The sequence below is a fragment of the Geospiza fortis genome, unplaced genomic scaffold, assembly GCF_000277835.1.
Source record: "Geospiza fortis unplaced genomic scaffold, GeoFor_1.0 scaffold112, whole genome shotgun sequence".
NCBI classification, from domain to species: domain Eukaryota; kingdom Metazoa; phylum Chordata; class Aves; order Passeriformes; family Thraupidae; genus Geospiza; species Geospiza fortis.
Genome location: NW_005054298.1, coordinates 11,740,448 through 11,753,477, shown reverse-complemented (window position 1 = coordinate 11,753,477; position 13,030 = coordinate 11,740,448). Strand labels below are relative to the sequence as shown.

Below are 13,030 nucleotides of genomic sequence, written 5' to 3'. Positions count from 1 at the left end.
TGACCGTTATGCCATGCACCCAGAGGGAATTAGTTGAGAAAGATTTCTAATTATGTTTGAGTGTCTTTGTGGAAGTATAACACAGAAGAGTGTGGCTGTTCCTCAGCAAAGCAAAGTGCAGTACCAGCTTGCTCTCCCAGGGGCCTTACAGGAGAAATGCTCAGTTTGCAGAGCTGTCAGGGGCACAGCCTCAGAGCTGCAGGATGGGAAGGGAAACAGTAAGGCTTTGCCTCTGGAAAACCTGCAATCTTGCAGAAGTTCACATTTGCTCTTCTGAAAGTATGTAGGAATTGACGGCATTCAGATTTTTAATGAGATTTTGGCTGAGATGTTATAAAACAGACAAAGAATTGCTTCCAAGTTCCTGCAAGAAGGTTTGTATATACTAAAAGACTGATTTGAAGTATTTGCCATCTTTGTTGAATTTATAAAGCCCTTTGTAAACATTCCTACCCTCAGCCTTTATTGTTTTCTTAGCTCTGACACAAAAGGTGAATTGGTTGCTATCTTTTATAACCAGGCAATCTAAGCTGCTCTGTTCAACACCAATGTACAAAAAGTAAAGCCTAAAGAAATAGTGTGTTCCTCTCTCATGGTACAGTAGTTTGAAAAGTCTAAGATTCGGTACTTTTGTGGGCATTTTTAAGAGCTACATCAAGGGCCAATTCCATGAACCTTTTGTCAAAGTAAGCTTTGCATGAATGAGAACTCGGAGATTTGTTGTTGAAAGACTGAATTTTGAAAAAAAAAAAAAAAAAAAAGAAATCAAAAGAACAAACCAACAACAACCCCAGAATCCTCTGGTAACAATTCCACATGCACAGATACAGTTTTCTTTATCATACAGCTTTGGGTGTGTGCCTAATATCTGCCAGAAAGGAGGGCTTCCACTGTTCTCAACAAGAAAGCCGCACAACTTGGTTGTGAACGACTTGTGCTGCCCTCTGAATTCTTGAGAGGACAATGTAAATCTGTGATAATGACACCGTTAGCTCTGTGAAAGCCTTATGAAAGGACACCCTGTCCTTTGGAGGTTTTGCATCACAATAAAATGTTTTTCCAAAAGGTGTTTTCACTATATGACACAGTGCTCAGTGAGAAAAGCAACTCAGTGAAGTTCTATGGTCTGTGCTGCAGCCAAAGTCATAAGAAACTTCAGTGGCCTTCCTCTGACCTGGCAGTGCTGGGAATCTTTCCACGCATTTCACTGGTCTGGAAAATCACACTGAATTGCTGCTGATGGCTTGGTTTGATCTTCTGACATTTTAGCATTTCATTTCTGTTCCCAGCACTGGAGAATAAGTTATTTTGGCTAATTTCTACATGGAGAATAAGAAGGCAATCTTTTTCAGCTTTCAGTAATTTAACTGCTCATTCTCCACAAATTAAGTTTACCCCTAACATTCAGGAAGTAATTTTTAAGCTTTATCTGCTGAATTGTGCATAAGTTGGCCTGGCTTCTTGTTGGGTCCTGATCCCTTCCAGCTGATCCCTGGAAGCTCTCTGCAATGTCACAGCTCAGGAAGCTTTATGTTGGTTTTCCGTGTTTTTACAATGGCTTTCCATAATAACAAGGATTAAGTCTAACATATGGTTGTATTTTTTGAACTTTATAGATTGTAACTATATTATAGGTATCAAAATAACTTATGTGCTGATTTATTCCTCTTCAGAAAATCAGACATCCTGTTCCCCTGTTGTTTCATTATACACCTCTGCCACATACAAGACACTTGTTTTAAGATTTTAGATAAAGCAATTTTAAGTCTTCATATCTCAGTGATGGGAAATTAATTTTCATCATGAATAGAATTCCATGAGAATTCTCTAGGACCAAGAATCAATCTGCTCAGTAATGAAACAGCAAATTGACATAGTAAACGATAACAAGTAGGACAAGGTAACTGGAATCAAATACAAATCAGAAGTGCTATTTTTGTGTAGGGAGAGTGGGTAAAATACCCTCTTTCTAAAGGTATCATTGTGTAAAACAGGAACATAAACATTTTTCAATATATTTTTGTTATTTCCTTATCAACATTATTTTCATGTCACTCAGAAACTTAAACCTCCTTTTGCCAAAGTGCTGAACAGGACTGGCAAGATTACTTCTTGGACATTGTCACCAGATTTGAAGCCACAACCTTGAGATAAAAGACACTTGTAGTCTCCACACACTGCACCTGTCTCAGAAGAGCTGACTACAAGGCACTGTGCAGGTACCTTGAAAAATGTGCTGCTGTGTCCATCAACAAGCTCAGTAAACACTGCTGACATTAATCATCCAGTTAGAAAGGGCAGAAAGTGTATCTTGGGTTAGCCTGGAACCCAAAAATATAACTTTGGAATAATCTCATTTCCTGGTGTGAGTCTGCCACAAAGACAGTGGAGTGAAAACCACAGAAGTTTCTCCTGGTTACAACTGAGGTCAACCAGTTTGACTCTTGCTTTATGAAAGGATGAATTTGAACAGGAGACAGGCTTCAGACATTCAATGCCCCTCCCAAGCACACCTGAAAAAGCAAGGAGCAGCAAGAGCAAAGCAAAGGTACTTCTTCTCATGAGGCTCCCCAGGAATGAACAGAAACGAGCCCAATAAGTCTGGATTTGTTTTGTTGCAATTGAACATTTTCTGCCAAGTGTAACATTTAAGGATTTTTGTTTCATTAGGCTTTGCAGAGATAATTTAAGGCGCGCATTTATTATGTTTTCTCAGAGACAGCTTATAATTGAAAATGAGGCACTTGGAGTTGCAATGTGAAATTTGTTAATATGTCATATTTGACATGTGAATCCTAATCTGTCACAACACAACCAGTCCTATGTGATCCTGCATAGGCTGAAAACAAAATCTATAAAGAGAAGAAAATATGCAAGAAGAAGGAGAGATGATGTACAAAAGCATATACTGATGTACAATATATGCTTGTCCCAGAAGCAGACAGCTAAAATCAACTCAAGTTGCAAGAATTCAGTCTAAAAATAAAACTTCTATGTAGAAGCAGATGACCTTGGACTCTATTTAGGCAGCACTGTCTGCCTAAATATTAAGCATGGTGTTATGATCATAGGGTAAATGATATTGCTGGGGAAAAGTTGGAATAGATCTGGCCTCTTTTTGATAGAGACTTGATGGCATTAGCTTAGACCTTGGATTGCTTGGACTGCCTGGGGTAGCCAAAATGTGCTTAATTTAGGTGCTTGCCATCTTGGTCTTCTATCTTATGTAGTAATTTCCATTTTCCTTAATGCTTTGCTATGCTACTAGGAGGAAAACCAATGACTTTTAAAGGCACCTTAAAATTCACCTAAGAGATCTTTGCTCACAATATGCTCTAAGAAATAGGTATTTAGGGCAAGAAGAGTCTGAAGCAAAGAAATTAACTTTCCAGTCACCAGAAGAGTCCAGCCAATATCTCTTGCAGACATTATTGTATTATTTAAACTGTAAATTGTGATCTGGGGAGCTTAAAAACAGGAATGTCCTTCCATTAAAAAAAAAAAATAGAAGAAAAAATGGACTTAAGCATTTTTCATAGAAACTCTCTAAAAGGAGTATTTCTTTAAGGCAACTTTTGCATTTAAGAGTTAATGACAATTTACCCCTTGTGATTTAATTATCCCATTATCATCTACCCCTGTATAATATTCTTGGATGAACTGCTCTGTGATCTCTTCAGTGTACAGATTCCATTTTCTCCTCATGAACTTTTAATAAGAAAAGCTATTGTAGAAATCATAAGAATTGTACTGCACCTACATAATGATTTTAATAAAATTACTTTCCAGATAAACTTTCTTTTATGTATACTTTATATCAAAGCTGAATGACTCAGTGGAAACTTGAGTGTGTTTTAGCTCAGGCTTCTAGAGGTAAAAAATATCATGTTTCTGTGCTAGAACACACAATCATTTATGCTACCAGTGAGGGAAGGTCTGCTAATTGATCACTTTGAAGACACAAATAAATTAGCTCAACACTAATAGGTTCTAAAGAAATACTTGCAACCTTTTTCTTCAAAATCCTCTTGAATCCTTTCAGTGCTACCCTTTTACTCTGGTATTCCTACACAACTACAATATTAAATTGCTCAGACACAAATACACAAACAATGAAATTCACTTCTCTGCATCGGAGATAATTTTTCCCAGGGACAAAAATGGTGAAAAATTTAGACATGTTAGGGCACAGTAAACAGTTTTCAAGGATTCATTAAAGTAAACCTGCAAACAAATGAATTGTATTTTCCACTGGGATAGCAGCTTTTTGTAGACAACACCTTAACACATGCAAATGTGTCTCTGAGATCACAGAATTACAAAATAATTTAAGTTCAAAGGCACCTCTGAAGGTCATGCAGTTCAATCCCTTGTTCAAAGCAGAGCCAGCCTCACAGGTAGGTCAGAATGTTCATGTGGTTAAATACAGCAGTATGATCTCTGCAAGGAGCACTAAAAGTAAATGAACTGGGACTCTGGTTAAAATTTCACTGAGGCTTTGCCATAAAGTGTATGACCCACTTGGGGCCTGAACCCAGTACTCACTAAAATCCATGGAAAAACTCCCATTGATACCAATGGGCTTTGGATAGGTCCTTTTGTGTCCTGACTCTATATTTGTGAAGTAAAAATGACAACAAACTACGAGATAATGATATTTTTCTATTGCTGTTGGGTACAGTGAGGATGAATTCAACAGACATCTGCTGGCTACTTGAATGATGCTTCCTTTTACTCCCTTGTCTTCAAAGCCACACTTATATTTAGATTGATCTTTCCAAGGCAGCTATATGGTCCCATTACTGTGTATCTGAAGAGCTCACAGCCTTTAATGCTTTTATCCTCCCAGCACCCCTCTGATACAGTGCTGTTCTATTATCTATGCTTTACTGATAGAGAAGGGAGATAGTAAAGCTCAGACTGGTTCCAGTGGGAATAAAATGCCTGCTTACCTTTATATCTGCACATAAATGGCTTACCCAAGGTCATTCAAGTAGTCTGTGGCAGAGTGACTGTCCCTATGCTTTGAATTCCAGGTGAGACTTCTCTGCCTAAAACAGAGGGGGTTTTCCCCCAGAATTCACAGCTGCAGCTGTTAATAAGGCAGCCATTGGAAAAAAAACCATAGCTGGTTTGAGAAGGAGAAAAAAATATTAGAGTGTAAGTACCTAAAGAAGGTGTAATGGGGCTGGGGTGGGGAGGGGTAGAAGCAGGCGAAACACTATTATTTAAAAAACTGGTCATTTTATAAAAGTGCACTTTTCAAAAGTTCCAGCTGTGCTGAAATGGCTATCATAAGACAATCTGGTGAGGAAGGAGTTTCAAGCTTTCATGATGTCCTGCTGGAAGACCTCTTTGAGATTTCCCAGTCAGTGGAAAATTAATGGTGGAATCAAAAAAGAAGGTGGTATAATCATCTGATTAGGCAGCCAGGATGAGGCTGTTAGAGCAGACAAATGAGCAGTGGTGTGACAGGAAAGAAGAGAGACATATTTTCAGAAGATTATAGCATGGATATGTAGGACATGTAGAACAGAGAGTTTTTTACATGGTTCTCTTTATGTGGACACTTAAATTTCCTAATGAATGCCTTTAGGTGTGCAACCCCAATGGCATCCAAAATAAACCCTACAGGAAGTCTAGGTCTACTCCAAAGCATCACATGCCTCTGGAAGTTTTATGCTTTGCTGAGGGCATGAGCAATGAGAAGGAAAAACTTGGCAGATACTGGGTTAAGTCACCCATATTCACCTGGTGAGCCATCACTAAAAGAAGCTATAGTCAACATTTTATCCATACAGCAGGATAAATAATGATTTAACATACTTATGCAAGTTCCACAGTCCCAAAATGACAATGCCTAGCTCTCCTCTTTGTACAACAAAGCAATACTCTTAACATTACAGCAGTAGGAATTTCTGGTTTGGTTTTGCTTCTTTCCATCATGGAACAGTGTGTAACCTGAGTAAGTTTGGAGAAGATAAAAAATGGTGGAGAGCACTTGGTAGACCAGATGGTTGTGTCACCATTCAGAGGGACGTTGACAAGCTGGTGGAATGAGAAAACAAGAACACTGCATTTCAGCAAAGGAAATGGGAAGATCTGCACTTGGTTTAGAAAGAACCCCACCCAGCGGCACTGGTTTGGGGCTGAGCAGCTGGTAAGCAGCTTTGCAGAGAAAGACAGCTTCCCAGTGGGTGGAAAGCATGGACTTACTGGAGTGAGTTCAGTGAAGGGCTGCAAAGATGATTTAGGGACCAGAGCATCTCTCCTGTGAAGAGAGGATTGATAGAGCTGGGAGTGTTTATCCTGGAGGGAGAAGACTGAAGAAGGTCTGTGATTTTCTGAGGGCACAAGGACCCAGCATAGCTACAGCTGCGGGATAAAACCTGGAAAATTAAATCCTAATACAGAAGAAACAGTTTGTGGAGATTCACTTAACATATGAAAAAGAAACTGGAATTAGAATTAGGCTGGAATTAAAGTGACTTGCTGGGATGCATTGTGTCATTTCCAGTATGGCAATAGTATTTCACCACCTGGATGGCCAAATTTATGGCTTTAGTGCCATTACAGAATATGAACTATTGTTATACAAAAACAAAAGCCCAATAAAATTTGGGGCAAGACAGAAATAAAAGAAGGATAAAAGTCAGTGGTGTTCAGTGGAACTGAATGCCTGACCTTTTTGGTTTTGCAACAATTTGCACTTGTGAAGTTAATAATATTTTTGTGACTCAACCTAGTTTCTCTCCATAATGCTGAGCTGCACCATGTCAGCTTGCTGACTACATTTTTGAAGGTCTTTGCTACCTTCCATCTTTCTGGTAAAAAAATCCTTGCTTTATTGATTTGGTGTCTATAGCCTGAGTTCTAGGTAGAGGTCAGGATGAGTAATGCTCTTTTAGATTTTTAACACTACAGCTAAACATTGACAAAGTTGGAATTTTAGCTTAGGTCTGAATTGGGCTGAAAAATGTCATGTTCCCAAACCAGTCCACAAAGGCTTGGAAGATGGCTGCATTCTGAAAAAAAACCAAACCCATTATATATAACTAAGGGGATAATCAGGTCCTGCTCTTAATTAAATGCACTATTATCACTCCACAGGGTTACACTGCACAAGCAGGCACCAGGGGATGTCTGTAGTGCCTGTCTAGCTGCCAGTCCCACAGGCCTCATGTGCTAATAATGAAACATATAAAATTGCAATGGTGACTCAGATGTCAGGCTTCATATGGAGGTCCAATTTGAACAAAGGACTGAAATGTCTGTAAAGAAGGTCGTATTTAGAATCTTACTGGGAAAGAAAAAGACTCTAATATAAAGGAATATGACATACTTGACAATAAAAAAGAGCAGTTCTATTTTCTAAATTTCAGGCAGGATTTTCCAGGGCTTGTAATGACTTTCTAGTGTGGAGGAGTAAAGATCAAGGAAACATGTACAGAACATGCAGAATTGTGGCCTAAGTGCTATATGCAATATTCCTTGCAGAATTCAAATGGAAAAAGACTGGCAGTGACAAAAAGGGCAGAGAGCATGAAGGCTCCATTGTGCTGTTCTTATCATTAGGAAACAGAAATGGCTGGAGAGGAGGAAGCTGCAGTCAGCAAAATGGTATCATTAGGCTAAGATGCTGCCCTGTGCAGCCACACAGGCTGTATGAATCACTTCACTGGAGGGAGCAGTCAGAGCACTTAATATTGCTATCGATGCAAACAAGTAAACCTGCCAAAGTTTTGCATTGATGAGATATATAAATAGAGTACTGGAATGCTCAGGCCAACTCTTCCAGCAAAAACCATCCAAACAATCTCCCAATTCTATCAAAAACCCAACACACAGCACAGACTAATTCCAGCACTGTAACATCTCATGAATCAGGAGTATATTTAGTAGAACCTACCTGTGACCTTGCCCAAGGTGAGTGATTTAACGGCCTTGAAATCAATCTCAGAAAAGTTGTGTTTGAGTTTGAGAACTTGATCAACCTGGAAAAGGTCAATAAAATTACTTCAGTACAACAGTACATGGACACCCCTAGATCTCATTGTACTCATTGCAAACTTCTGGGAATGTTCTCAGCTGCCAATCTGTTAATTCTGCCCCCAAGCGTGATTCAGTTTCTAAAGATAGCAAAGTGGATGCGCTTTGATTTTAGCATGAGAAGCTGAAAGGTATACCAGAATAGTCATATAAAGGACTTTGAAGAAAGTTCCCCTGCAGAAAAGCTTAAAATGTTTGACCCTGAAATCCCCCTGCTTCCCAAAATCCATGTCTAGTCACTTCAAAATACACTCAAAGGAGTCCACTCTAGAAATGTATTGTGAAGAATTAGTTCTGCACAGAAGAAAACCACAGAGCAGCAGACAATAGAAGACTGGTACTTGAGGAAAACCCTGGCTTTTAGCACAACCTTCTTCTTAGATAATGAGGCCTACCCACTGTAGTTGTGTGATGTGTGATTTTACCACCCAGAGATGGAAACTGTAGAGAGAAAAAAATGCAGTGCTGTGTGTTTCTATCTTTTCATTCTATTCCTAAGATACAACCTCTCTATAGACTCTGCCACCCTTCCTTGTTAAATGATTTTTGCCCAGATCTAGCCAACCTGTTTTGCAATATGGATGGCTATAATTAGCCTTAGAAGAAAAGCAGAAGGAGCAGCAAGATGGTCCTCTTCTCCCTACCTTGGAAAAATAGGTGATGCATGGGAGCTAGGCAGAGGAGGGGTTTTGTCCCTCATGGGGTTGTCACCCTCAGGATGGCTTGCTTCCAGTTTCTAGGATGCAGCACTGCCATGTACATGGTGACTGCACCCTGCACTCCCTCAGCTTTTCCTTTTCTGTGAGAGGATAAGGCAGCTGGGGTCATATTCTCCCTTGGGAAACATACCCTAAATGAAATTAAATTCCTCAGCTTTCTTCTCCCTTTTGCAGCTTTTCCATGATCCCTACTGTGTGTTTCAATGGAGACTACAGATCACACAGACATTCCTAAGCCCCAGAACCACTCCAGTGGTCCAGATGAACTTCTGGCCAAAGGTGTTTCCTAATTCACAGTTTGTCAGAAGCAAGGTAAGACCCTTCATGGAAAACACCACTGCTGGGCACTCTTTGAACAGGGTCCAGGTGGAGCTCTGCTTGAAGCTACAGGGCTGCTCTGCTGCTGAATCAGTGTGAAACCTTTGCCTCCTGCCAGTGATCAGGCATTGAGATCAGGGAGTCTGATTCCCAGAATTCATAAATCATACAATGGCTTGGGATGGAAGGGACCTTAAAGACCATCTCGTTCCAGCCCTCATGCTGTGCACAGGGACAGAACCCACTGACAGAGCAGGGTACTCAGAGCAACCTGGCCTTGAACACTTCCAGAGATGGGAATCCACAACTTCTCTGGGCTACCTGTGCCAGTGTCTGTGGCCTGAAGTGCTGTTTAACACCCAGCACAAGCCATGCCATACCTGAATGACGAGCTCTCTGCCTTCCCTAGTAATCTTCACATGGTGCAGCTCTTGGTTGGCAAAATTTCCAGAGTCAATGGTGAAAATGAGGAGCCCATCCTTACTCAGCTTGTATCGGACCTGTAAACTTCCTTAAAAGCAGAGAAAAATTGTACATGTAAAGCCTGTGTCATTAATGTGACAACATTCAATAACTTTAACAACAAATAACTAATTTTCTTTTTATTGCTATGGAGTAACAAGGTTAATAAGTCAAGAAGAAGGTTCAAAGAGTTCAAGCTGTAATGAAAAGCGTGAAGAAAATAATGCACTGGAGGAGCTTTCCTTCCTACTGTGTTAACAAACTGCTATGGAAACACATAACTTAATGAGTAACTAAGTATATCAAAGGCGAGTGTGTCTGTCTGCAGGTCAGACACTGAGCACTGCCACAGCTGATCTACATCATCCTGCAAGGGATCACTTCCAGCAGAGGGCATGCAGGGCTTGCACTGCTCTGCTAAACTAATAATGCTGGGTTTTTATCATTACTTTTCATCCAAATGTAACAGACAACACAGAAGACAGTGACAACTGTAAGAATTATAACTTAATTCCAAACAGTTAAAGTCCTGTACTTATGTTATCATTTATGTGAAATAAAGAAGTACCTTTACTTCTAACATATTTCAAGGAATTAATGTAATTCATATAAAAATGAATGCTAAACATCTCATTCAGTCTTGCTACCAAAATAAGCATTGTGACTTCTGATAAATAACATACTGTAACAAAACAAAATGCACAAGGAAATGAGGAACCCAGTATGAATTTCAATCCTTTAACAAATGACTACAAGAAACGTGTGTAGATGATAGATATAGATAGATATAGATATAGATATATACACACATGGAGCTACATATGGCATAATCTAAAAGAAAAAGTATCTATTCTGGTAAAATCCTTTCAAGCATACTTTTCTGGGAATTAAATAGCAGAGAAAAAAAAATCTGAAATTTCTCAACTCTTTTTATGCATCAGCAACCAAAATTCATGGAACTGTAGTACCATAGAGTTCAAAAGCTTTTTCTGGTACTATTTTAAATTGTCTCCATAGAGAAAATAAATGCTGACAGCACCCCAACCCTGAGAAACGGTCCTGCATTTATTCCCTTTTCTGAAAATTGTCAGGAACTTTTCCACCTGCACACACCTCACAGTGAAGTTGTTAGTCATTCAAGATGGAATCCCTAGTCCAGTTAAGATCATTCCCCCTCCTTTTCCCTTGCCAGGATGTTTTCCTCCTAAGAGCTGTACTTAAAAAAAAAGTTTTATCAAATTCAGTATGTCCCAGATGAGCAACTGACACTCTCTGGGATTTGTAGGATAGAAAAAAAGCTTTCAAAATCAAGAGGGAAAATGAGAATGAACTACTAGGATGAAGGCTTTTTAGCTGATTGAGAAGTCTTCTGGACCAAGAGAAATTTTAAAGTGAAAATGAAAAAAAAAGTGATGAAAAGCATTTAAATTCTCACACATAGCTATGGACATTAGAGGGGAATTTGTGAAGACATCAAGGTCAGTAAAAGCTGCTAAATTATTCAGTGTGATATTATAGGTCCCAATTCAGCTGCCCCAAATCATAGTGAACAGCTCCCAGCCCTCATTGCATAGTGAGGGCAAGGAGGTGCTGCCTATCACCATGACTGTCACACTCAAAGGTCCAAACCTAAATCACCATCACATTATCTGGTACTGAGCAGAAGATGCATCAACAGGGATTAACAGTGTAAACATCTTAGAAACACATGAGAAAAGAAGCCCAAGCGCAAGGAAGTTCTTCAGATTTGCTCTGGGCAGTGGGAGAGCTGATAGAAAGTAGAAAGGTTGACTGACCCTGACACCACAGCCAAGATCACCACACAGAGTAAGATGGAACTAAAATATGGTATTCTAACAGACTGGTCCAAACTAAAAATCATGTCTCATCAGAAGCCCTTTATAGGCTGTCTCTTACCTGGAGCCTTTGAAAGGGATGTAAAGCAGAAAATGGAACAGGGCCTGGGTGTGGTCTGTGACCTTCAGTTTGTAAATGTGAAAAAGACTTCTCTGCTTTTTTTGAAGGCTATGAACACACATGTGTATAAAATTGTAATTATGTATGCAGGTGTATGCAGGTGATCAACAACAACAACCAGCACATCTGTGTTCAAAGGGAGCCAGCATGACATGCAGTCTATCCAGGCTCTCAGCTGCAGCAAACAGGGATTTACCCATTGACTGTCACGGAAGCAGTGATTTTAAACCAGAAACCATCTGTTCCATTTTTTGGGAGACAATGGAGGAGGCTCTTGGCATCCATTGAGAACAGATCTTACTTTCTAAAGTGGTGCAATTTCACATTAAATCATGTAAAGAGATCGAAGAATGGAATTTTATTTTGTCAAATTGCTTTGAGTTCCAGTGGCAACTCTTTTTATGGACAGCTGCTCTTCAAAACTATTGAATTCAAGTTGGCATTTTGCCTGGGGTCAAATATGTATTAATATAAACCAGAAGTACATGACCTTATCTACTGTTGTGCTTTTGAATTTTCACCATTGTAGATGAGAGCTAATTTTGCCTTGGATTCAATACTAAAACTTCTGTGTTCAGATTACAGAAAAATTTTCCTGGCAGATTAAATTGCCATTTTATTACTTGCAAGCAAAATTAATGGATTGTTAATTAGGATTATTATTAAGAATTTTATTTTGTCCTCTGAATTTTCATTATCTGGTCCACTGACTTTCTCCATCACATCAGCCCAGTGTCAGAAACTGCAAATGGAAATTAGTGTATAAACCATCTCTATTCTCCCTATTCTCTATTTTGCATCATTTTTGCCTTGCAACAGGGGTTCACACTAATCATGAGCAGTGTAATTTCTGTCAGTCTTGTTGTAGTCGTGCCTGTCATCCTCTTTTCAGCTCTCCATGTCTGAGCATGCACACCTGGAGTGTCATAATGCTCAAGCAATGCACAACCAGCTGCATCCTTCTCTAATGCACGTTGAATTGCTGGAGCAATTGTTAAGTCAATAAGGGAGAGAGAGAGAGGAAAAGGAAGATTTCCTTCTTTTGGCCTTGGGCTGGAAAATTTTAGTGGGCTCATTACCCCCGCAGTATTAGGTAAGAGTAGACTCACACATGATGATTGTAGTTATCCATCCCCTTCATCTTGGAATGCTGCCCCTAGAGCAGCCTGAGAGGGGGGCAGGCTTAGCTGGGCCACAGAGCTACCGAGCACAGCGTGGCTTCTTTTCAGCACTTCCTGAGGAAATGATTCCACGTGGGCTGCCGTGCTGCTGGGATGAGACCACTGCCAGAGTCAAAGCTGGATCTCTGCACATCGCTGTGGGCCTCAGTCTGCAACACTAAAATCCACGGTTGTGGGGCTGATTGACATCCCCCTGAAGATATCAAACAGCTAAGAGCCATTTTAACAGGATTCCTGGGGGTTCCCTTCTGCAGAGGGAAGTCCTGGGAAACAGAGACCAAAGGGCATGATTTATGCCATCCCATGCTGGTGACTAAGTCTGAG

General features: G+C 39.9%; 1 protein-coding gene across 1 annotated transcript in view; it reads right to left on the bottom strand.

Moving 5' to 3' along the window:
- CNTNAP5 (contactin associated protein like 5) overlaps positions 1-13,030 on the bottom strand; it is a 273,515-nt gene that overhangs the window by 15,136 nt on the left and 245,349 nt on the right. The window contains exons 20-21 of the mRNA XM_031057766.1: positions 9,467-9,597; positions 7,910-7,994 (exon numbers count right to left, since the gene is read on the bottom strand). Coding sequence (XP_030913626.1) covers positions 7,910-7,994; positions 9,467-9,597 — 216 coding nt within the window. The remainder of the gene's footprint in view (positions 1-7,909; positions 7,995-9,466; positions 9,598-13,030) is intronic.